At 37.9% G+C, this 24,981-nt stretch overlaps 1 protein-coding gene across 2 annotated transcripts; it reads right to left on the bottom strand.

Annotated features, from left to right (window-relative positions):
- Window positions 1-1,090: 1,090 nt before the first annotated feature.
- LOC128224802 (GTP-binding protein Rheb-like) lies at window positions 1,091-24,683 on the bottom strand. Of its 2 annotated transcripts, XM_052934853.1 has the most exons (7): window positions 24,529-24,683; window positions 16,851-16,922; window positions 14,755-14,822; window positions 9,990-10,072; window positions 9,616-9,723; window positions 4,484-4,565; window positions 1,091-2,852 (listed from the first exon to the last, which is right to left on the bottom strand). In XM_052934853.1, the coding sequence occupies exons 1-7, from the start codon at window positions 24,575-24,577 to the stop codon at window positions 2,766-2,768; spliced, it is 549 nt and encodes a 182-aa protein (XP_052790813.1). In that variant the 5' UTR covers window positions 24,578-24,683; the 3' UTR covers window positions 1,091-2,765. The 2 variants fall into 2 exon arrangements, with proteins under 2 accessions (XP_052790813.1, XP_052790814.1); XM_052934854.1 differs by lacking the exon at window positions 16,851-16,922.
- Between the last annotated feature and the right edge of the window lie 298 nt (window positions 24,684-24,981).

Here is a 24,981-nt window from a genome sequence, read left to right on the forward strand (position 1 = left end):
TTTGTATGATACTTTGCACAATTATTGATGACCATCTTACAATTCAGTTACATAACTCCATTTTAACCCTAAATACAAATTATGGTCCTTGACTGACGTTTTGTTTTAGCTTTTTTATACTTCATTTGACACACTGACACTGGGGCAAGAAGTAAAGCCTCCTTATCTTATAAAAGTCAAGCTAAAAAATCAAAATGTTAAAAATATAATCTGTCAAGTCATTAAACCATATATCCAAATAAGGGCCATGGTGACCAAAAAAGTGAAAAAAATAATTATAATTCAATGTTTGGGCCCATTTTGAAACAAGAGGGCCCTGAAGGCTCACCTGATCCAATAAAGATCATCAACAATAACATTCTGATAAAGTTCCATGAACATATGGTCATAAATGTGGCCTCTATAGTGTTAAATTACATTTCCTATTATTTGACCTGGTGAACTAGTTTTTGAACGCACATGACCCAGATTCAAACTTGGCCTAGAGCTAATCAATATAAACATTCTGACTAAGTTTCATGAACATACAGTCATAAATGTGACCTCTAGAGTGCTATCAAGCTTTTCCTATGATTTGACCTGGTGACCTAGTTTTTGACTGCACATGACCCAGATTTAAACTTGACTTAAAAAAAAATAATATTAACATTCTGACCAACTTTCATGAAGATACAGTCATAAATGAGACCTCTAGAGTGTTAACAAGATTTTCCTTCGATTTGACCTGGTGACCTAGTTTTTGATCGCACATGACCCAGAATCGAACTTGACCTAGAGAGTATTAATATAAACATTCTGACCAAGTTTCTTGAAGATACAGTTTTCTTGAAAACAGATGTTTTTTTATAAAAAAATCTATAATTATCTAAACCAATTACATATTGTTGATGATTATTTTTGTTTCAATAGGTGATGTTGATAACATGCTTTATTATCTGTTGAAAAAGAGCATTCACATTTTTTTTCTACAATACAATTTACTTGTACTCGTACTTGGAAAATATACATTTTCCATTATTATTTACCATTTGCAAGATATAGTGGTTCATTGACTTTGGTCATGTATATTAATCAACAAATAAGACTTAGATTTAAATTTTAGCATTTATTTTCAGAAACTCTTAACAGGTTGATAATCAATAACAGAACCATTGTCACATGTGCACGAATAAAAATGATTGTATTCGAGTGGTTGTACTGTTCAATTTGAACCAATGACCACAACTTGGCACAAGGCCAGAAGAACAAATGAAATATTTCTGTGCTGCATTTAAAGAGTTCGAGACTTTAGCAAATGGTCATTAACTCGAGAATTTTTTATCGTTAACTGTAGCCGTACTGCTGTTATACTTGAAAACAAAGACTGTGACATTATTTTACCATAAAGTTTTCTGTACTGCTTTGAACAATTTACAATGAAACATTTTTATTTAACCCCTCCCCAATCCCTGGTCATCATCTCCGGAACCATTGAAGGTTCACCTTCACAATACTTCAGTAACACTTTGTAATTAGTCAAACATGGCACATGTGACATTTGAAAACAAAAACTGACAATGATTTTTTAACAAGTTTTTGTGTACTGCATCGTACGAATCACAAAAAACAATTAAAATTCGTCCCTTCCCCACCTCAAATCAATATCTCCGGGACAATTGAAGGTTACCTTAACAATACTTTTGTGATAGTTTAAATTGGTCAAACAAGGCACATGATGTGCTTGAAAACAAAAACTGACAATGATTTTCTAAAAAGTTTTGGTGTACGGCAGTGTACGAATCACACTAAAACAATTAAAATTCACCCCTTCCCCACCCCTAATCATCCAAAACCATTGAAGGTTAGCTTCACAATACTCCTGTGACACTTTGTAATTAGTCAAACATGGCACATGTGACATTTGAAAACAAAAACTGACAATGATTTTTTAACAAGTTTTTGTGTACTGCATCGTACGAATCACAAAAAACAATTAAAATTCGTCCCTTCCCCACCTCAAATCAATATCTCCGGGACAATTGAAGGTTACCTTAACAATACTTCTGTGATAGTTTAAATTGGTCAAACAAGGCACATGATGTGCTTGAAAACAAAAACTGACAATGATTTTCTTACAAGTTTTGGTGTACTGCATTGTACAAATCACAATGAAACAATTAAAATTCACCCCTTCCCCACCCCTAATCATCCAAAACTATTGAAGGCTACCTTCACAGTACTTCTGTGACACTTTGAATTGGTCAAACAAGGCACATGAAGTACCAAATACAAAAACTGACAATGATTTTCTAAACAAGTTTTTGTGTACTGCTTTGTACGAATCACAATGAAACAAATCAAAATCACCCCTTCTCCACCCCTAATCATCCGAAACCATTGAAGGTTTACCTTCACAGTACTTCTGTGACACTCTGTAATTGGTCGAACATGGTACATATGATACTTAAAACAAAAGCTGACATAAGAATTTTCAAACAAGTAATTATGTACTGCTTTGTACGATTCACAATGCAATAATTTTCGTTCACTCCTTCCCCATCTCCGGTCATTACTGCAGGTAGTTGAGTACCAATGATGGATTACTGTCACTGTACTTACCACTGTGACACTTTGTCATTGGTTGAACATGGCACAAGTGATATTTTCATATAAAAACTGAATCATGATTTTACAAAAAGCTTTTCTGTACTGCTTTGTACGTTTCAACAGTTTATCCCTGGCCATGCCAACACAGTGGGAACTAGCTCTTTCCATGGCAATAAGATCTAAGAGATTACACAGTCCTTCTTCTCTGGGATGTTCCCAGCTTTCTCCATTGTCATGATGATCTGCTCAAACAAGCGGCTTACAGTCTAAAAATAGAAACATATGGTTGTCTACTTTACATGGGTCTCATCCATGTAAAACTTTCAACCACAAACATACACTATTTTATAATAATTATTTAAGATTAAGGATGCATTGAACATTTAAGAGAGTATATATATTACACATCATAAAAGGTATGACATGTCTGTTATGCACCAGTCAATTGTAGCCATCCCCCCCCCACCCAGGTTCAGGGAATAGCGGGGACTTTACTTTCAGTCCAGCCAAGCCATGTAAAATCCCTGCAGTGTCTGGGAGGAACTGCTGGTAAAATCCCCACCCAATGCCCCCGCACCCTAGATAAGGCGCATTCCCCGCTATTTTTGCGCGAAGACAACACCATGGCATTCATCCGGCACTGCGGGGCCACATGGATTTAGTAAAAACACAGCCCATTTCCCAAGCTATCCCCGGTATACCCCCAGACCTGAGGGGGCCGTGGTTACACTTGACTAGTGCATTATCACAGCACATTCATTAATGATGCTTTTAAAAGTTTGCAAGGCCTTTATTTTTCTATTCTATGCTTTACAAACTACTTGGATCCACAGCTGTCGTAGGAGGAGGGAAAAAATAATAATTTGAAAACATCATTTTAGTTTTTAGTCGGAGCAGGCGTCGCCAATATATTGCACTTTATTTTGCTGTGCGTTTGTTAGAATATTTTAAAAGAAACGGGTAAAATCAGAGAAAACAGTGATATAATAATAGAATTCACAATTGTCATTTAATCTAAATGAGGATGGTAGATATAGCCTCACCAACTGGAACATCAGGGTCTATTTCAATGAATTGTTGGAATGTTTTATCTTTTAAATCACTTGAATAATACTGAAAAAAATTGCTGGGACCAGGGTCCAACAAAAAACAAAGCCTCGTGAATAATAATGTTATGGCAAGTTGGAAAAGAAATCCACAAAACATATTGGCAATTAAAGAATCAGGGGATACATAAAATAGAGACATTGCTCACATTTTCTGTCAAAACCCTAAAAAAAAAAGTTAAATGAATGTTGCATCTACATAATAGAATACTTATCATTTTGTTTTCAGCAGGTTTACCTAGGGGTAAGAACTTTTGAATAACTGTTCAAGTTTCAAGTCTCACGGCAATGTTGACAGTTTTCGATATGACATAAAATGTTGCTGAAAATATGTGGGTAACTCCACAAATAAGCACCAAATTCTCATGATCTTTATGGAAGTGGTCGAAGAGCACTATATGATATTCAGGTCATTTGTTACAGAAATGAACGACTTGTTCTGACTACCTTTGACTTTAATCTGTGTGGATGCTTTTATGGCAGAGGTTGACAACTACCGGTATATTATCGTCTGTGATGCATCATTTCTATTTTTAGAATTTAAATGGAAACCCAAAATGAAATATCTTTCCAACGTGCCATGGATGTTGTTGGGTTTTTTTGCTGATGATTTCCCAACAATTTATTTTACACAAATATACAAAAAGCACAGCATAGGACATAAAAAAATATTCTATTTTCAATTATTATTTTTTTAGATCGGGGATTTTTCGAGCAGCTTCCAATAACATAATTATAGTTTGCAGAATTCATTTTTTGATAAGTTTACTGTAACTCAAGAAGACACTTACAAATTGTTCTTTTGCAGATGTCTCCATGAACGGTATCTTCCACTTTTCGCCTAAACGCCGGCCGGCATCTGTAGACACCTCCCTGCAGTTAAATAAAAGATAAAGACACATTACATATGTTCAATAAAGGTTAAATGTAAAAAAATCTGATACCATTATTAACAGCAATTCAACTGACGCTAATCCCATATTTCTTTGTTTTTTTAAGCATTTTAGAAAATATCACCAAATTATCATACATCAAACAATGTTGTATGCAAAAATGTTACCATTTATTAAATCTAAGACTGATCAAAATACATAATTGAATAAAGATCCTAAATTAAGCCTCTTAAATCTAGAGGATTTGTAGGAAAACCAATACATATAACAATCTAGAGACTGAAGTGCTCAAATAAGCAAATGACATAGCATCATGGTATGAGGTGGACTCACACCATTAACCAGAACATGCGCAACTAATACAATGTTTCAGGTAATCCAAAATCAAGAGCTCTATTTTCTATCTGAGAAGATAAATATCCACTGGCACAAGTTTGCTAGCTAAGACAGAAATATCAACTGGCACAAGTTTGCGAGCTAAGGTAGAAATACCCACTGGCACAAGTTTGCAAGCTAAGGTAAAAATATCCACTGGCACAAGTTTGCAAGCTTAGGCAGAAATATCCAATGGCAGAAGTTTGCGAGTTCAGGCAGAAATATCCACTGGCAGAAGTTTGCGAGTTACGGTAGAAATATCCAATGGCAGAAGTTTGCGAGTTCAGACAGAAATATCCAATGGCAGAAGTTTGCGAGTTACGGCAGAAATATCCAATGGTGCAAGTTTGTCAGCTAAGGCAGAAGAAACTTGTAATTTTTTTAATGCACTCCAGTTTAACAAGTATGCCAGTCCAAACTAGAGCTGTCACAGGAGTGACGAATACCCCCAAATGCCGCCTGGACACAGGAATGGCAAACCATTCATTTGAAGAGGCCATAACTCCAAGGTTACTGCACACTGTATCTTCTTTTATCATGCATATATTGTTTTATTTAAATCTGTTGAGAAATTTAGAAGTTACACTGCTGACAAGAAAAACTAGCTGATGCTCTAGCTGATCTCTTCTGGAATAAGACATCAAGAGCATTCAAGAGCTTTTCTTCCAACACGATCATCATCAAATTTTACAAGTACATATTTGGGCTTGAATGCATCCTTATCCACCTGGGAATAAATCCCGGGACTGTTTCTGTAGCCGAATTAACAAGTCCATCTGACAGGTCAATATTTGTAGTAAGCACTACTGTGGCAAATATGCCATACTTAAGTTCTGCTGGTATTCCACTGGCATCTGGTTCAAATGAAGCATGCTGGATTTGTTTTGTTTGTTCATCTTTCCAAGTGTCAATTACTATTATGGTAAATATTTGTTCATTTAGTTTTTGAAGGATCTATCGAACTTGACCTGTATCTTCTGATGTTACACCTGTGTAACAAAAAATGTTCAAATCTGTCAAGCCTTTCATGAGTTATCATCCGGAAACCGTTTTTCTTTTTTTAGTAACAGTGACCTTGGCCCCACCAGCCCCAATATCGAACTTGACCTGTATCTTCTGATGTTACACCTGTGTACCAAAAAATTTTCAAATCTGTCAAGCCTTTCATGAGTTATCGTCCGGAAACCGTTTTTCTATTTTTAGTAACAATGACCTTGACCTTGGCCCCACCAGCCCCAATATCGAACTTGACCTGTATCTTCTGATGTTACACCTGTGTACCAAAATTTTTTTAAATCTGTCTAGCCTTTCATGAGTTATCATCCGGAAACCATGAAAACCGACAGACCGACCGACCGACAAGCTCACTCCTATATACCCCCTCATACTTCGTTTGTGGGGGTATAATAAGAACCCTGAATGGTTAAGTATTTTTTTCAAAAGGGGCCATCAATATTTTAAGAACAAACACGTACAATTTAAGGTTTTTGCTTTATAAAATATTCAATTTTGACAGGTTATTGTTTACGATACACCGTCAGAAAGAATATTCTGCTTGGCATTAAAATTACAATTACTATTTACGAAAAAAATAATTGGCATTGTCAACAAACATGGTGGCCGATGGTTGCAGACGATTTTAACATTTTTTCAATGCGTCCTCAAACCCATATCATAGATTAAGTTTTTTTCTTGAGTTTTTCACAGATTTTTTTGCAAGCATCTTATAACGCCACAACAAATTCAGCATTTGTTCGTCGGATTTGCCATTCGAAATTTGAAAAATGAAAAAAAAAAAAATTATTAAATTATACATATTATTTAGCTGCATGGAAATTTTTTTTAACTTCTGATTTTCACCTAGTTTCTGAATTTCTTTTTCTTAACATTTAAACCTGCAACGTCGACTTCGCCTTTTTTTTTAAGGTACTTCCATGCTTTACATTCTTCGCAAGCAAACTTTCCTCGTGTCAGGACAAAATGATAATTGTTGACAATCTTTTTTGTCGGGAATATTTTGCAGGATGCACCGTTGTTATTCATTTCCGGTACTAATTTTCAGTTACTTTCAGTTTTCGCAATGTAAAATACACGTTTTAAGTGAATATCAGTGTACCAAGGTGCATATTTCCGTATTTTAACCGTTTGTGGGTTTGGTATGGTTCCGTATCGTATATTGCCTTGTTTTGTTTGTGTATTTGTTGCCTCGTAATGTTTAGTGTCGTGCTACGTGGTTATTGTCCTATATGCGTTACTGTCCGTCAATATCCATTGATTTCCAGGTGCGTCAGAGCGTAAATACTGGTTATGCGAGTTGATCTTTATTTATGAGAGTGATTGATTGGCTGATAATGCCCTTCTCTCCTTTTCCGGCTTCATTGCACATGCCCTTATTAACATATACAAATAAATCATTCTTTTCTGTATCATCAATGACGCAAGTCATCGACTTCATTTGCAACATTTGTTACTTATTGATTTATTTCATAAGAATATTCGCTCTTATCTTTGAGCAATAATATTGAAGTTCTATTTATGTAATTATTATTTAGACGTGCCTGGTAAGTTTGTTATTCATATGTCTTAGAATGTTTTATGTATTAGACCGCAAAGTCTCTGTTGATATATGCCGATCACTGCCCATTGTCATTGTATTTTGTGTATAAACAAGAGATGTTTGTCAAACATTATGATAAAATTTTAATGATAAATTTGAGTTATGACCATGACCTTTGACCCAATGACCCCAAATCCATAGGAGTCATCAACTGGTCACCCAGAACTTAAATGTCAAGTTTGAGGGTCAAGGGTGCAGGCATTGTCAATTTATTATCCAGACTTTTTGCATTCAAGGTCACTGTGACCTTTGACCCGATAACCCCTAAAATCAAAAGGGGTCATATCTAAAGGTCAACCCCAACCCCAAAGTCAAGTTTGAGTGCCATGGGTGCAGGCATTGTCTAGTTAACACTCCAAGAACTTTTTTGCATTCAAGGTCACTATGACCTTGACCTTTGACCCGATGACTCCTAAAATCAATAGGGGTCATCTACTGGTCAGGCCGAGCCTCCATGTCAAGTTTGATGATCATAGGTCCAGGCATTGTTGAGATATCACTGGGAGAAGCTTCGTTAACTTTTTCATGTTAAAGGTCAACATGATCTTGACCTTTGCCTGAAGACCCCAAAAATCAATAGGGGTTATCTACTAGTCAGGGCCAACCTTCATGTTAAGTCTGATAACAATAGGTCAATGAATTGTTAAGTTTGCCTTCAATGTCACTGTGACCTTTGACCCAATGACCCCCAAAAAACAATAGGGGTCATATACTGGTCAGGCCTAACCTCCAAGTCAAGTTTGAGGGCCATTGGTGCAGGCATTGTCGAGTTATCACTAAAACAACCTTTTATCATTCAAGGTCACTGTGACCATGACCTTTGGCCCAATGACCCCTTAAATCAAAAGGGGTCATCTACTGGTCAGGCCCAGCCTCCATGTCAAGTTTGAGGGCCATGGGTGCAGGCATTGTTGAGTTATCACTTAGACAACCTTTTATCATTCAAGGTCACTGTGACCTTGACCTTTAGCCCGATGACCCCCAGAATCAACAGGGGTCATCTACTGGTCAGGCCCAACCTCCATGTCAACTTTGATGACCATTGGTCTAGGCATTGTTGAGTTATCACTCGGACAAGCTTCAAAATCCTTTTACCATTAAAGGTCACTGTGACCTTGACCTTTGACCCGATGAACCCTATAATCAATAGGGGTCATCTACTGGTCATGCTCAACCTTCATGTAAAGATTGGTGACCATACGTCCAGGAATTGTTAAGTTATCACTCAGGCAAGCTTTGGTCTACCGACGGACCGTCCGACAGACATGTGCAAAGCAATATACCCTTCTTCTTCAAAGGTGGGCATAATTAGTAATATGATTAGCATATACTTTTATATGTTTTATTATATGTTTAAGATTTCTCCGACAACGTTATAAAATAAATAATCGAACTCCTAAGTTGAGTGGTCGTTAATGCACACCCACTACAAATGGCTTCCCGATGGAGGTCGCACAGTCCTGAGCCAGACCGTCGTGTCCTCCAGGCCAGACGTCGAGGGGATTTTGCCTGCGTTTTGATGCCCGTTAGATCCATTGGCACCTGTATTGGTATACCCCCACCCCCTTCCCTTTCCCCCACCCATCCTCCCTGATCGTGAGACACCCATGATTGATACCAGAAGGTACCAAAGCCTAATTTTTTTAACTCGCTCGCTCCCACTTTTTTTGGCAAAATCCATAGAACAAATGATGAATTTGTTGTGGCCTAACCACTATCATCTTATAACCAGTCATTTACGGAAGACTTCGGGGAAAATACAAAATCAGGCCAAAATAGCTAATGCAAGAGCAGATATGCATGTTTGCACTTTTATATGCGTACATTATCAGCACCAGCACTTGGTCCCGTCTGTGGCAACATGTCTACCAAGTTCATTCGAATTATCAGTATCTTGAATGCCAATTTATTTTTTACTGCAATGCAAACACAAAGACTATGACAAAAAACTGACTTTTTTCTCCCAGAATTAAACAAACTAAAAATAATGTTCAAGTTGAAGCCTTGATAAAATTATCACTACAAAACAATGTATTACCTCTCCATGGTGAGATCGCACTTGTTGCCTACAAGGACGATGGGAATACTGCCGATGTTCCCCTTCATGTCGAGCAGCTTTTCATACACAAAATGGATTACTTCAAAACTGGAACGGCAAAGGGAAAGCTACATCAAGTGACACACAAAAGGCATGGTTCTCCAATTAAATGTTTGTCTTCATTTTGAGCAGATTGTCAGTCTCTAAGTGTTTTTCTGCAAGTGAAGATCAGATCGCCTACAAAGGTTTCTTTGCCTATATCTTTTTGTAAAACTTTTTGTTACAAGTCATTCTTTAAGGTTCACATTTATATAAACATTAATTGTAGTATTCTTTCCAAATCAAAGATTATTTGGTATTTTTAATGTCTGTACCTTTTAAGAGAGTTGACTGAGTAGACCAGGATGTAGCCATCAATATTCATGAAGTACGACTGAGGTAGTATGGAATACTCATCCTGGAAAACAAGGTTTGGTTTACTAATGGACAAGCAAGTGCAAAAAAATGTAGCACCACTTTTTTGTAGGGAACCCATTATGAACTAATGAAATCAAATAGTTCAAGTTAGCAATAGTAAATTAATTGTTTTTTTCACAGCAACTCTGCAAATATTTCAATTGATTTACATTCCATATATTAAGGAGACTTTCTTGTGTTAAACTGTAAAATATTCATTATCAGAGATAAGATATAAATTTGTTTGCCGAAATATTTCCAGCCAATTTCCTCTAAAACTTTTTTGAAGGAAATAGAGGAGTACTGTAATTCATTCAGAGTTGGGACACTCTAAGAATTCAGAAACCCATAATTATTTTCAAAAATAATTTAGTTTGCAACGTGATGAATAAAAGTTAGAAATGCAATACTGAGTTTAGAATCTGAGTCAACACCATGCAGAAACATTAATCCCACATAACATTGTCCATGCTCTCCACAAGATCATCGGGGCCATATCACTCGAGGGCATAACTTTTGAGTTATGTGACGTTACACGATGTGACTATTTGATCTGAAGCCGACAGAAGGTGTTTATTCATTTCAATACATGTGTAAATCAGTGAACTCGTGTTTGTTGTTTATTAATTAATTTGATGGAGGATTTACACTTGTAGGCGTAAAAAATAACCATTGATTACTACGGATAAATTAATAAGTGGTAAAACGCAAAACATAAAGAAAATTGGTAGGTTTTATTCTTATATCGGACATGGATCAAATGTAAACAAGAGCTGTCACAGTATGTGACGAATGCCCCCGAATGTGACATTGACCTATGAACAAAGTCAGTACATGAAAAGTTAAAGATCAAACACTGACCTGTGACATTGCCTTTACGTGTCAAATACATATGGCAAGTTCTTTTAAATTGCCTCTGAACATAGAAAAATACCACCCATACTTGACAACCTATACTCTTGTCCTTATATTCAGCATTCCATTGCGAACAAACACTAAGTGTATCTTTCAACTAAGAGGTAGGGACATGGCTCTTGCACGCGACACGTCGTCTTGGTATGTCAAACACATTTGGCAAGCTATTTTAAAAATCTGTCCATACAAAAAAGGTTACAGCCCGAACACGACAACCTATACTCTATGTCCTTATATGCAGCATTCACATGTGGCAAGTCATTTTAAAATATGTCTATACAAGAGAAAGTTACAGCCCGGACACGGCAACCTATACTCTATGTCCTTATATGCAGGATTCCATTGTGAATAAACACCTAAGTGTTACCTTGACCTTGGAGGTAGGGACACGGGTCGTGCACACACATGTCAAACACATGTGGCAAGTTATTTTAAAATCTGTCCATACAAGAGAAAGTTACAGCCCGGACACGACAACCTATACTCTATGGTCCTTATATGCAGCTTTCCATTGTGAATAGTGTGACCTTGACCTTAGAGGTAGGGACACGTGTCTTGCATACGACACGTGGTCTTGGTATGTTGAACATATATGGCAAGTTATTTTAAAATCTGTCCATACAAGAGAAAGTTACAGCTCGGACACAAGTTATTGAGCCAGACATGGGGACAGAGGGACTGACAGTGCAATTTTAATATGCCCACCTTCAGGGGCATAAAAATTGGGAATTTTCTATGAATTTGGACAGCAAACAATTAAATATTATGGTCTCCAAACTCTAAGGTGAACTACAGTGATTATCTGAACCAGTTTCCTAACCCTGGTGCTTTACATGTGCTGCTGTGTCAACAAATTGTAAGGGCTCTCTAACCCTGGTGCCTTACCTGTCCTGCCGTGTCAACAAATTGTAAGGGCTCTCTAACCCTGGTGCCTTACCTGTCCTGCCATGTCAACAAATTGTAAGGGTTCTCTAACCCTGGTGCCTTACCTGTCCTGCCGTGTCAACAAATTGTAAGGGCTCTCTTAACCCTGGTGCCTTACCTGTCCTGCCGTGTCAACGAATTGGAAGGGCTCTCTAACCCTGGTGCCTTACCTGTCCTGCTGTGTCAACAAATTGTAAGGGCTCTCTAACCCTGGTGCCTTACCTGTCCTGCCGTGTCAACGAATTGGAAGGGCTCTCTAACCCTGGTGCCTTACCTGTGCTGCCGTGTCAACAAATTGTAAGGGTTCTCTGACCCTGGTGCCTTACCTGTGCTGCCGTGTCAACAAATTGGAAGGGCTCTCTAACCTTGGTGCCTTACCTGTCCTGCCAGGTCAACCAGTTGTAAGGCGCATCTAACCCTGGTGCTTTACCTGTCCTGCCAGGTCAACCAGTTGTAAGGCGTATCTTACCCTGGTGCTTTACTTGTCCTGCTGTGTCAACCAGTTGTAAGGTCTATCTAACCCTGGTGCTTTACCTGTCCTGCCAGGTCAACCAGCGGTAAGGTCTATCTAACCCTGGTGCCTTACCTAGCCTGACGTGTTAACCAGCGGTAAGGCGTATCTAACCCTGGTGCTTTACCTGTCCTGCTGTGTCAACCAGCGGTAAGGTCTATCTAACCCTGGTGCCTTACCTAGCCTGACGTGTTAACCAGCGGTAAGGCGTATCTAACCCTGGTGCTTTACCTGTCCTACTGTGTCAACCAGCTGTTATGCGTATCTAACCCTGGTGCCTTACTTGTCCTGCTTTGTCAACCAGCTGTAAGGCATATATTAAGCAGCTTTACCTGTCCTGCCGTGTCAACCAGCGGTAAGGCATATCTTACCCTGGTGCCTTACTTGTCCTGCTCTGTCAACCAGCTGTAAGGCATATCTTAAGCAGCTTTATCTGACCTGCCGTGTCAACCAGTTGTAAGGCGTATCTTACCCTGGTGCTTTAACTGTCCTTCTGTGTCTACCAGCTGCAAGGCCTATCTAACCCTGGTGCCTTACCTGACCTGCCGTGTCAACCAGCGGTAAGGCGTATCTAACCCTGGTGCCTTACCTGTCCTGCCGTGTCAACCAGCTGTTATGCGTATCTAACCCTGGTGCCTTACCTGTCCTGCTGTGTCAACCAGTTGATATGCGTATCTTATCCTGGTGCCTTACCTGACATGTCGTGTCAACCCAGGGCTTTTTCTATAGTACCCACGGGTCCAACTATCGGACCCATTCCCAAAGCAAAATATAAGATATTTTTCCCAATCTTCAGAAAAAAATCCCAATCCAAAAAAAAAAAAATATTTTTTTTTTTTTTTTAGAAATTATTTTTACCTGTACTGGTTCATTTTCAACATCCTAATAAATTATGTCATGTGAAGTTTTTTTGGTAATTGAACTCAGAAATCATTGATTTTCATCACATTCAGAAATCGGAAATATGAAATATTATCTGTCATGATTTATTGCAATAGATATTTACACCCAAATGATTGATATTTCAGCCATTGTGGGTCTTTTAAAGGGGAAAACAACTAATATTAAATCATTACCTAATTCACAGGAGACTAGACAGCTTTTTCTTTTAACTGTAAAATTTCCCAATTTTGGCATTTTCACGACGCAAAATTTCCCAAAATGTCTAGGGTCTTTTTCCCAAAATGGGCAGAAAAAGCCCTGCAACCAGTTGTTATGCATATCTAACCCTGGTGCTTTACCTGACCTGATGTGTCAACCAGCTGTTATGCGTATCTAACCCTGGCGCCTTACCTGTCCTGCTGTGTCAACCAGCTGTTATGCGTATCTAACCCTGGTGCTTTACCTGTCCTGCCGTGTCAACCAGTTGTAAGGCGTATCTAACCCTGGTGCCTTACCTGTCCTGCCATGTCAACCAATTGTAAGGCCTATCTAACCCTGGTGCCTTACCTGACCTGTCGTGTCAACCAGCTGTTATGCGTATCTAACCCTGGTGCCTTACCTGTCCTGCCATGTCAACCAGCTGTAAGGCGTATCTAACCCTGGTGCCTTACCTGTCCTGCCGTGTCAACCAGCTGTAAGGCGTATCTAACCCTGGTGCCTTACCTGTCCTGCCGTGTCAACCAGCTGTTATGCATATCTAACCCTGGTACCTTACCTGACCTGTCGGGTCAACCAGCTGTAAGGCGTATCTAACCCTGGTGCCTTACCTGACCTGTCGTGTCAACCAGCTGTAAGGCGTATCTAACCCTGGTGCCTTACCCAACCTGTCGGGTCAACCAGTTGTAAGGCCTATCTAACCCTGGTGCCTTACCTGACCTGTCGTGTCAACCAGCTGTTATGCGTATCTAACCCTGGTGCCTTACCTGACCTGTCGTGTCAACCAGCTGTTATGCGTATCTAACCCTGGTGCTTTACCTGTCCTGCTGTGTCAACCAGCTGTTATGCGTATCTTACCCTGGTGCTTTACCTGTCCTGCCGTGTCAACCAGCTGTAAGGCGTATCTAACCCTGGTGCTTTACCTGACCTGCCATGTCAACCTGTTGTAAGGCCTATCTAACACTGGTGTCTTACCTGTCCTGCTTTGTCAACCAGTTGTAAGGCATATCCAACCCTGGTGCCTTACCTGACCTGCTTTGTCAACCAGTTGTAAGGCATATCCAACCCTGGGGCCTTACCTGTCCTGCCGTGTCAACCAGTTGTAAGGCGTATCTAATCCTGGTGCCTTACCTGACCTGCCGTGTCAACCAGTTGTAAGGCATATGTAACCCTGATGCCTTACCTGTCCTGCTGTGTCAACCAGCTGTAATGCATATCTTACCCTGGTGCCTTACCTGTCCTGCCGTGTCAACCAGCTGTAAGGCGTATTCCTGACCAGCTATCTTCACTGACTTATGAAAAGCTGGAGAAAAAGAGCAAATTTTATCAGTGATTTCCGCAATTCAATTCTACCCCAAGCATGTTATTCATCCCTGAATTATGCTTCACAATTCAATTCTACCAGAAGGATTTTCTGTCCAAGCCAAGAATTTATTCATTTATGAATTACACTTCACAATTTAATTGGCAGTGAATTCTACCAAACAGATTTATTCATCTCTGTATTACACTTCACAATTCTATTTTACAAGCCTTCATGTAAATTAAATCATTAATGTATAACTTATCAAGGGCTTTTTTCTGAGAAGGGGGATATACCGGATGCCTTTGAGAAGGGGATAATTTTTGGCATTTTAGAAAAAAAAACTTTAACTTTGTAATGTGCTATATATAAAGTTTAACTTTTTAACCATTTATTGGGAAGTCCTTTTTTAAGGGAAAAAGTGCTTTTTTCAGTTTTGGGAATCATTCCCCTTTTAGGCAAAAATAAAATGGTTTGGTTACGGTTACATCCTTTTCAAAAGAACAGGTAGGGTAGGTAGGCTTTTTATTCTTTCTTTTCTATTAGGTTTTTTATAAGAACGTTACTGTCATCATTGGAGAATGGGGTTAAAGTTATCTTCTGTATAAATCTTTTAAGGTTTTAAACTACGTATTATAACACACACAAAGATGCAGTCTTACTCCCAAATAAGATTTACCAAAATTAATACGAATGTTTTAAAGTGACTCACTCATGTTCTTGGACCAAAAATTAGTTTTCCTGGTAATGCATCTGAAAACACTTCTATCATTATTTTATTCTATGATATCGTAATTGCATAAAAAATATAGTTATGGCATAAAAAAGTATTTTGGTTTAAGTGGGGTTTGAACCCATGCCAGTAAAGTTAAGATTAATTTAGAAAACTTCCGGCTAGTCCACACGACACCGTGACTTTAACAAAAGTGTTGGATATGTTGACCTGTTAAGGATACATTGATAACATCATGTGTTAATGTCAATCAACCAATCATGCAACACCACAGCCGTAATAAATTTTCTATCGCGTTATAAATGCTAATGAAAATTGTGGTCTTGAAAGACGATAATTGAGCAAATATCAACATTTGCTGATGGAGTCCAGCTTTTGGTATTTTTGTGCATCTTGTGCATTTTACAAACCATGAGCAAGTCACTTTAATATACCAAAAAGGATGAAAAAATGTCGAAAACAATGATTCTTAAAAATGATATCGAGTTTAATTTGAAATAAATGTACAGGAAACTCAGTATTTCTACCTTATGAGAAAAAAGTATATCACAGTTTTTAATAATTGGCAGAGGAGATTTAGTTTCGACCGCTTGCTCCTATTTTTTGTCACAGAGACCTTGATCCTAGGGGCCCAAACACAATCCCATGAAAGTCCTCCATAAACTCTTTCTACATATCAAGTTTGGTCACAGTATGTCAACCATAAAGTTATTCAGAACCGAATGGTTATCTATTTTTAGTAACAATGACTTTGACACTGGGGGTCCAAAGGGCAATTCCAATGAAAGCTCTCCATAAACTTTTCCTATATACCAAGTTTGGTCACACTATTTCAACACTTATTTTAGTTATTCAGTACTAACCATTTTTCTATTTTGAACAACAGTGACCTTGACATTGACCATAATTCTCGGGGCCCAAAACACAATCTCATGAAAGGTCTCTAGAAACTCTTCATATATACCAACAAGTTTAGGCACAATATGTCAACCTTTACTGAAGTTATTCAATACCAACCATTTAGTATCTTTGACCTTGACCTTGATCCTAAGGGCCTCAAACGTAATCCCATGAAAGGTCTCCATAAACTCTTCCTATAGACAAGTTCGGTCACTATATGTCAAACCTAATTTAAATTATTTAAAACATCAAGGTGACTTTAACCCCCCCCCCCAAAAAAAAATGTATTTCTTTAGGCCTATATAAGGTAAAAATAAACTACTAGTATATATGTGTGAATGCTGTTTTTGTAAGTATATTATTGCTTCCATGTCAATGCTGGTTCCTATACTTACTATTTTCAATGGTAGGGTCATAGGAATCAATAAACTGGTTTTGAACAAACTGAATAGTAAGGCTGGACTTTCCTGGAAAAGAAAAATATTTTCTTCTACTAGTACTATAACCATCTATTGTTATTGCTATCGTAATTGACTATAATTATTTAAGTATTCCAGTTCCATGAATCACTGACTCAGGAGAGCCATTTACACGATGTTTCTTAATACAAGTCAAGTTGGCAAAGAAATTATACAACATTCTGCTTCTCCTCTTCAACTAGGACAATTGGTACATGCTGATTTAGGCAGGCAGCATAAAACATGTTGCTCTTCTGTATTCTGATCGCAAAAGTTACTGGTTTACACCTTAAAACGTCTTGTTACAGCTTTTTATGGTTTGATTTTAGGCAGCCATGGCATGGGTTACTGAGGTATTAATGTGAACTACAAAAACCAAATATAAAACAAGAGATAATAGAAACTTACATTGTAAAACAACGTGTAAGATAAACTTAAAAAACTTCTTTAAACAATGGATTGGAAACTCCCTACTGTTCCTATGTGATCAGCTAAAACTAACGCGAGCAGCCCAATTTCATTTCGAGATCTTACTATGTGATTACTTTCCAGATGTCCACCAACTTGATTAGGGTCGAAAAATTGAGTTGCATATATCCAATGCAATCTTCATATTTACTGCTGTATGATCTAGCCCTTAGTTTGTATTTAATTAATTTGTGATGTATTTGTTGTTAACAAGTACGATTTTTTACTCAAAGTCTGTGATTCTTTGATTTTTCTCCGCCTAATTATTTCAACCAGGAGAGATAAAAATGTTGTCTTAACTTGTTGTTTTAAAAAAACAAACGACTGTAGACCGGTTAAAGTTAATTTGATGTGTTGTTGATGTCCAATTTATAATGCAAAAAATTAATATTTGAAAACTGAATGGTTTTCTAAAATGCAATAGGTCACAACCAACCATCGGTAAAACCATTCAGGTTAGACAATGACTGAATCTACACTTATATGAACAAGAGGCCCTAGAGGGCCTATGCTCTACTGGCATGGCTCTTGTGGTAATTTTCAATACAGAGCATGTACGTATGAGTAATAGGCAACAAATATTTAGTTCACTTTTTGTGTTTGGGCTAGCTGAAAAACAATGCACGTTTAACATCTGAGGACAGAAAGAGTTGTAAGCAGATTAGTTGCATGAACTATTTTAATATGTGCCAAGTAAAGGTAATCTGAGGGTAAAACATATTTGCTTTCAAAACTGTACTCATGGTCAAAATTTAATTTCTGTAGCTTTAAATAAAAAAGTTGATCATAATGTCAAAGTCAAGGACATCCCATGACAACATTAATGCTCGTTTGCAAAACTGTACACATGGTCAAAATTTCATTGCTGTAGCTTTAAAAATTAAAAAGTAAGTCAAAAGGGGTGGGGCCAGCTTTTGCCCAAGGCAGGGCTCCCGCTGGTGATCGCCATTGTCGCAATTTGCGACAAAATCGCAAAAGTGGCGACAATTTGAAGGGGCACAACAGGGTTCAAATTTAGACTCGCATACTCGCAAAATGCGAGCGATATTTGCAAATTGCGAGTGACTTTTATTCAAGCTCGCAAAAATCTGCGAGTGGCTTTTTCTAGACCACAAAATGTTAAAAGGAAAGTAGAATAAACATGAACCTAACTCCGCTACTTGTTTACACTACCAGTATAAAGAAGACAGTACGGAGTCACGCTCTAGTAAGTTTTCAAAAATAGAACAATTACGGGAAAGGCCGAGTTTTATCTGGAATCTTTCCGGGTTGCTCCGAATGCTCCCATTACAAAGTGAATACAAATGACGTAATCACCTAGCTCGATCTTTGGCTAAATTTAGCGCTTTTGTCCACTATATGTAAACCCCATCAACCTTTTAATATACTGTATCCGCCCAACTGTCAAAAAGAATAGACTTCGATATATTTTATAGTCCAAAGCATCCATGCTACATTTACTGTTGCTTTTATTTATTTCAAATTTAAAATGTTTTTGTTTTTAATACTTATAGACTTCATGAAATCTGTAGCGTGCTCGCCCAATGCGTATTACCCGATGGCGAGGGTAAATAAGCTCATCAACAAGTTCCAGTAGTCGAGTCACTCAAGATTGATACTTTTTATATTCATAATATGTCTTAGGTGTAAATATTTACTTTAATTAGACAATATTATAAGGGAATAAAGCAAATAATAAAATTGCAAGTTGATTTTTCATTTTGCGAGTTGCCTCAAAAAGCACTCGCAAAATTTTGCGAGTGCTCTTCAAAGTTAAATTTGAACCCTGCATAATTTCAAATGTTTTGCTAGACGGTCATCATATGATGCTCCACAACAAATATCAAAGGTATGGGCCTTGTGGTTTGAAACAAGAAGATTTTGAAAACATTTCTTTAATAAGTCCCTAGGAAACTTGTGACCCCCGGGGGCAGTGCCAGTTTTGACCCAAGGGGCATAATCTGAACAACCATGGTAGTGGACCACTAAATTAAGCCTTGTTCAAAATAGCAAGGATCTGCATAGCTGTTTCAGACAAAAAGGTTCTTAACATTTCCCAATTTAAGTATAACAAACCTGTGAACCCAGGGGCGTGGCCAGTAATGACCCCAGGGGCATAATTTGAACAAACGTTCACAAGCCATTGTGACTTTACATGTAAACTTGGCTAAAAATAGACTTCTCTCATGTAGACTTGGCTAAAAATAGACTTAGCTAAAAATAGCATTTTTTTTATATCTAGGCATGCTGATTTTCGAAAGGAACCGAACTCTAATGGATATCTAAATACTGTACAAGTTTCATCGAGATACAATCAAAACTGTACAAGTTTCATCGAGATACAATCAAAACTGAAGACTGTATCGTGTTCAAAAGCAATTGTTTACAGATGCACTGATTTTTTATACTTTCAAGGCCCATAATCTTGGCATGCCTGGGCGGATCTGGCTGGTTTTCGACAGGAACTGAGCTCTAATGGATATCTAAATACTGTGCAAGTTTCATAGAGATACATTAAAAACTGAAGACTGTATTGTGTTCACAAGCAATTGTTTACAGACGCACGAACGCACATACTACGTACACATTACCATCGCATAAAAACACATACAATGCTATGCACCAATCAATTGTAACCACCGCTCCCCAGGTCCGGAGGTATACCGGGGATAGCCAGGGAAATGGACCTTCCCGGGCCGGGTGAATCAATGGTTTTGTCTTTGCGCCAAATATAGCGGGGAATGGGCCTTACCTAGGATCCCTAGGGTTCAGGGTGGGGATTTTACCCGGTCTTGGCTGGACCGAAAGTCAAAGTCCCTGCTACTCCCTGGACCTGCTGGGGCCATGGTTACATTTGACTGATGCATTATTTGTTACAATTAAAGTATTCTCATTCGCGGCACTTTCATTTGAGTCGATAATTATCCCATGGAAATTAATTAACAAGCAAAGTTATTAATTCACAGTTGAGCTTAGTTAGGCTTAACTGCGATTTGATTATAGAAATTCCTGTTTGTGGACGAACCGAGTCCGACTATTTCATCTCTGTATGATGATTTTCGGAGGTAACTGATCAATTCAAACATTGACCTTAACCCAACCTATTCAAATATTCTTTAATTCATAGTTAATTCTTAATTAAACTTAGTGGGCTCTTTAAAACCAACAATAACCAGAGATTGCTTTTTTTAAAAAGCGCTCGTCTCCCCTATTGTGTGGTCGTAGCTGAGAAAAAATAAATGATGGACATGAAATTTGTAATTTTGGACTGAAGACGAACTAACAGTGATGTTTGGTTTATTCATCCGTATTAAATAATGAAGAGAAAAAAGTGTTGTTGATTAATCTTGGAAAATGTAAACAAAGTTTGCATTGTATGAAGTTCCTGGGCGCAAGCGTTATTCAATTATTGATCAGAAACCATTTTTCAGCTCAAGGTCATCATGACCTTGACCTTTGACCTACTGATCACAAAATCAATAGGGAATATCTACATGACCAACTTGCATACCAAGTATTAGGTTCTTGGGTGCAAGTGTCTTCACCTCAAGGTCACGGCAACCTTGACCTTTGACCTACTGATCTCATAATCTATAGGGGTCATCTACTAGTCATGACCGACAAGTACACCAAATATGAAGTTCCTGGGTGCAAGCGTTCTTTATTTATTGAGCGGAAACGAAGTGTGACGTACAGACTGACTGATTAACAGACTGATCAAAAAATCAATAGGGGTCATCTACTAGTCATGACCAACTTGCATACCAAGTATGAAGTTCCTGGGTGCAAGCGTTCTTTAGTTACTGAGCGGTAACTGTTTCTTCACCTCAAGGTCATGGTGACCTTGACCTTTGACCTATTTATCTCAAAATCAATAGGGGTCATCTACTAGTCATGACCGACTAGCACACCAAATATGAAGTTCCTGGGTGCAAGTGTTCTCTAGTTACTGAGCGGTAACCGTTTCTTCACCTCAAGGTCTTGGTGACCTTGACCTTTGACCTAGTTATCTCAAAATCAATAGAGGTCATCTACTCGTCATGAACGACTAGCACACCAAATATGAAGTTCCTGGGTGCAAGCGTTCTTTAGTTATTGAGCGGAAACCGTTTCTTCACCTCAAGGTCACGGTGACCTTGACATTTGACCTAATGATCTCAAAATCAATAGTAGTCATCTTCTAGTCATGACCAACTAGCATACCAAGTATTAAGTTCCTAGGAACAAGCGTTCTTTAGTTATTGAGCAGAAACCATTTTTAAGCTTAAGGTCACTGCCAACATATCGTTTTTTATCTGAAGGTAACCTTGACCTTTGACCTTTTGATCTCAATATCAATAGGGCCTAAAAAAAATTGTTTGGTTAGGGTTACACCAATGTTCGACACTAACGGGGTCCCGGGATCCCGAGGACACCAATTTTTCGGGAGGAACACCTGAACTTCAAAGTCCGGTATTCCGTCGGGACACTTAAATTTTGACCAATAAAAGCTAAATATCAATAAATAAATAGCGTTTCATGAATTAATTACCTAAATTTGGGTCCCCCTAACTTTCTTGACAGTGCATGTAAAAAAGATATTAATATTAATACGTCGCACACACTAAAGCGAAAGTATGGCTGACCTTTTAACTATAATTACGTCATGAATCTATAAATAAACAGGTCATTTCACAGTGCGCATGCGGGTTAATGCTTCCGCTTTGTTGTTTACATAATCAGCAAGGTCAGAGGTGACGACTTTAATAATTGGTACAATAATTATGGTGTCAGAGGTGACGGACTTTTATAATCGGTACAATAATTATGGTGAACTAGTTTGCTCAAGTGTCAGAACCGCCCAAAAAGATGCCAAAACTGCTGACTTTGATGCCTTAATAATGCGACCATTGAGTTGTTACAGTAACATTTACGGCACAAAAGACTGGCATCCTACGGAACTAGTTTATTGGGAAGCCATCCTACTATTCAACATTCTTTGTTTTATGCCTTGATCAAATCATTATAGAAATAAAATTCCCAAAGTTTTATTATTTATCTTCAATTAATGGATAAAAAAATTATGACATTTTGGCACGAAAATGGCACGAAAATAAACATACACTATTTTCCAGTTGTCTGCTCTTCCAGTATGCACTATACTTGTTGGGCAGTCTGATTGATTCACAAGCCAGATGTAATATTCCTACTGTTTTTCAATCAAAAGCAATGACATCTGACAAGACCCTGAACCATGGCATTTTTAATGAGTATTTTCCGAAAATCTAAAAATAGTAACAAAATCAAGTTTTTGTTTACATTGTACCCATTGTGTGATTCTACCACTTTTGAACCCAATCTACCGACTTAAGACCCAAATCTTCCTCTCTGCCATTGCCAGAGGTTCACGTGGGTGACATTGTGCTATAACTAACTTGTCATTGCATGCTGTTGAAAACATGTTAATATGGTGTATACTTGAATTACAAATTGAAAAGTAAAAGGCACTGGATTTGTATGTTCAATTTAATATTAAAACAGGCTCATTAATGAAAAAAAAATGTAAAAAATGGAAGAGACTCTTAATTTCAGGAAGGGACACCTGATTTCAGATGTTGGTGTCCCTTCGGGATCCCTTGGGAAAATGGTTAGTGTCGACCCCTGGTTACACCCTTTTCAAAAATAGGTAGGGTAGGTAGGCTTTTTTTTTTATAAGTTTTAAATAAGACGGTTATGGTGTTAAAGTTACCTTCTGAGAAAGCATTTAAGGTTTTAAACTACATATTGAAAAGCAATTGAAAAAAAAAATTAAATTTTTTTAAAAATATTTGTTTTGTTTTAGTTTTTCATTTTTTTTTCAAACTGACTATAAAAACGGTAGGGTCAGCGCCTATTCCGTAGGTAGGGTCGGGTAATCCGAGCCAAATGTAATTTTTTTTAGGCCTAGGGGTCATCTACTAGTCATGAACAACTAGCATACCAAGTAAGAAGTTCCTGGACCCAAAGGATCTTTTGTTATTGAGCGGAAACCGTTTCTTCACCTCAAGGTCAAGGGGACCTTAACCTTTGATCTACTAGTCATGACCAACTAGCATACAAAGTATGAAGTTCCCGGGTCTAAACGTTCTATAGTTATTGAGCAGAAGCGAAGTGTGACATACAGACTGACTGACGGACAGGGCAAAAACATTATGTCTCACAATGAATGGAAAAGACATAACTACAAACATATTGATTGCTAATTATATGTGCGATTTCTGGCAGAAATAAACATGTTCTGGCGGTAGTGGGCTCGAGCCCCACACCGGGCACACTTTTCTTCCATTTGTTTACTTAACTGGTGGCAGCGGTAAACAGCAGGAGTGCCTCTAGTCCATATAAACAGCTGCTTCAGAGTCTTTGACGATTTTTGTGTTAGCGACTCAACGCGTCCATATCCCACTTGTTTTCCTAGCCAAGAATGACAGATCCCAGCGCTAAGTATATTGAGCAGAAAGATAATGGGCACCTGCTAGATAGTTAAAAAATGGCAATGCTTTGTTGACAGATCGATTTAAATTTGTATTTTATAAAACACAAGTGTAATAAGTGAAAGGTATTGGCTAAAAATTATTTATGTTTATCATTTGTGTTTTTTTTTAATGTTTAATGCGCTGTTTAATATTGTTGAGTAACAGTTAAAGAATATATTTTACATTGGTATGAATCAGTCGACTTGTGGCATTTAGGGAACAAAATGAATATCCAAATGTAAAAAAAGTTCCCTACACGCGCATTATTGTGGCTAGAGTGCCTCTGGCGGCCTTAAAGGTTAATTGGAGGAGGAGTGTTGTGTGTGTGAGCTAGAACCAGACACCAGGTTATCAGTTGTGAGAGCTCCGTGCTAGTGTTCCAGCGGTCGTGGGTTCGAGGCCTACACCGGGCAGACTTTTCCACCAAGGTTTACTTTACTGGCGAAATTGTCCAAGTATTTGCCGAGCGCACTAAGAATTGTGAGTTTCACAAATAACAAGCACATGGTTTATAGGTCTGTGATCATAATGACTCAAATTCCTGGTGTATTTCCGGTATTAATTTTGGAAGTGGGCCTTACTGATGTTGTAGGTTTTTTGTCAACATTTTTCGACAAGACAACCGGTCACTTTTACCCAACCTATTTTAGACTTACCAACAGATCGATAGCCCATAATAGCCACCTTCCTCTGCTTAGTTTGCATTTTTATTGTGATGAAATACGATGAATTGTCGGTTTAAGACATTTTTAAGTTGAACATTTGAGAATTAGAGAAGTTTAATTTCAGTATTGCGTGTTTACTGCAAATTCCCGCGTTTTTTTCTAAAATAAGTGTGTCGTGAAATCTGCAAAATCAAAACGCATACAACATAGAAATACATTACCGCATACAACATAGGCGAAGAAGGGTTTTCAACTTACACGAATAAGGTGTTTAATAACGCATACAATATGGAATAAGAACACAAATATTGACATTGAAGTTTTATTGTTTAAGTCAATAAATATTATTTTTATGTGTTTAGTCAAGCGTAAAAATAGTTTGTTCACTTGTTGTTTTTTAATTTATGCTTTTAAAAATAAAACATATTTGATTGTTTACAAACT

Source organism: Mya arenaria, chromosome 17 (genome assembly GCF_026914265.1).
Source record: "Mya arenaria isolate MELC-2E11 chromosome 17, ASM2691426v1".
NCBI classification, from domain to species: Eukaryota; Metazoa; Mollusca; class Bivalvia; order Myida; family Myidae; genus Mya; species Mya arenaria.

Excerpts from the sequence above, each read along its gene's own strand:
- LOC128224802 (XM_052934853.1), bottom strand. The coding sequence starts at position 24,577 with ATGCAAACTAAGCAGAGGAAGGTGGCTATTATGGGCTATCGATCTGTT. Across the intron at positions 14,823-16,850 it reads TGACCCTACCATTGAAAATA|CTTTTCATAAGTCAGTGAAG; the intron begins GTAAGTATAGGA and ends CTTTTTCTCCAG. Across the intron at positions 9,724-9,989 it reads TCAGTCAACTCTCTTAAAAG|TTTTGAAGTAATCCATTTTG; the intron begins GTACAGACATTA and ends TTGCCGTTCCAG.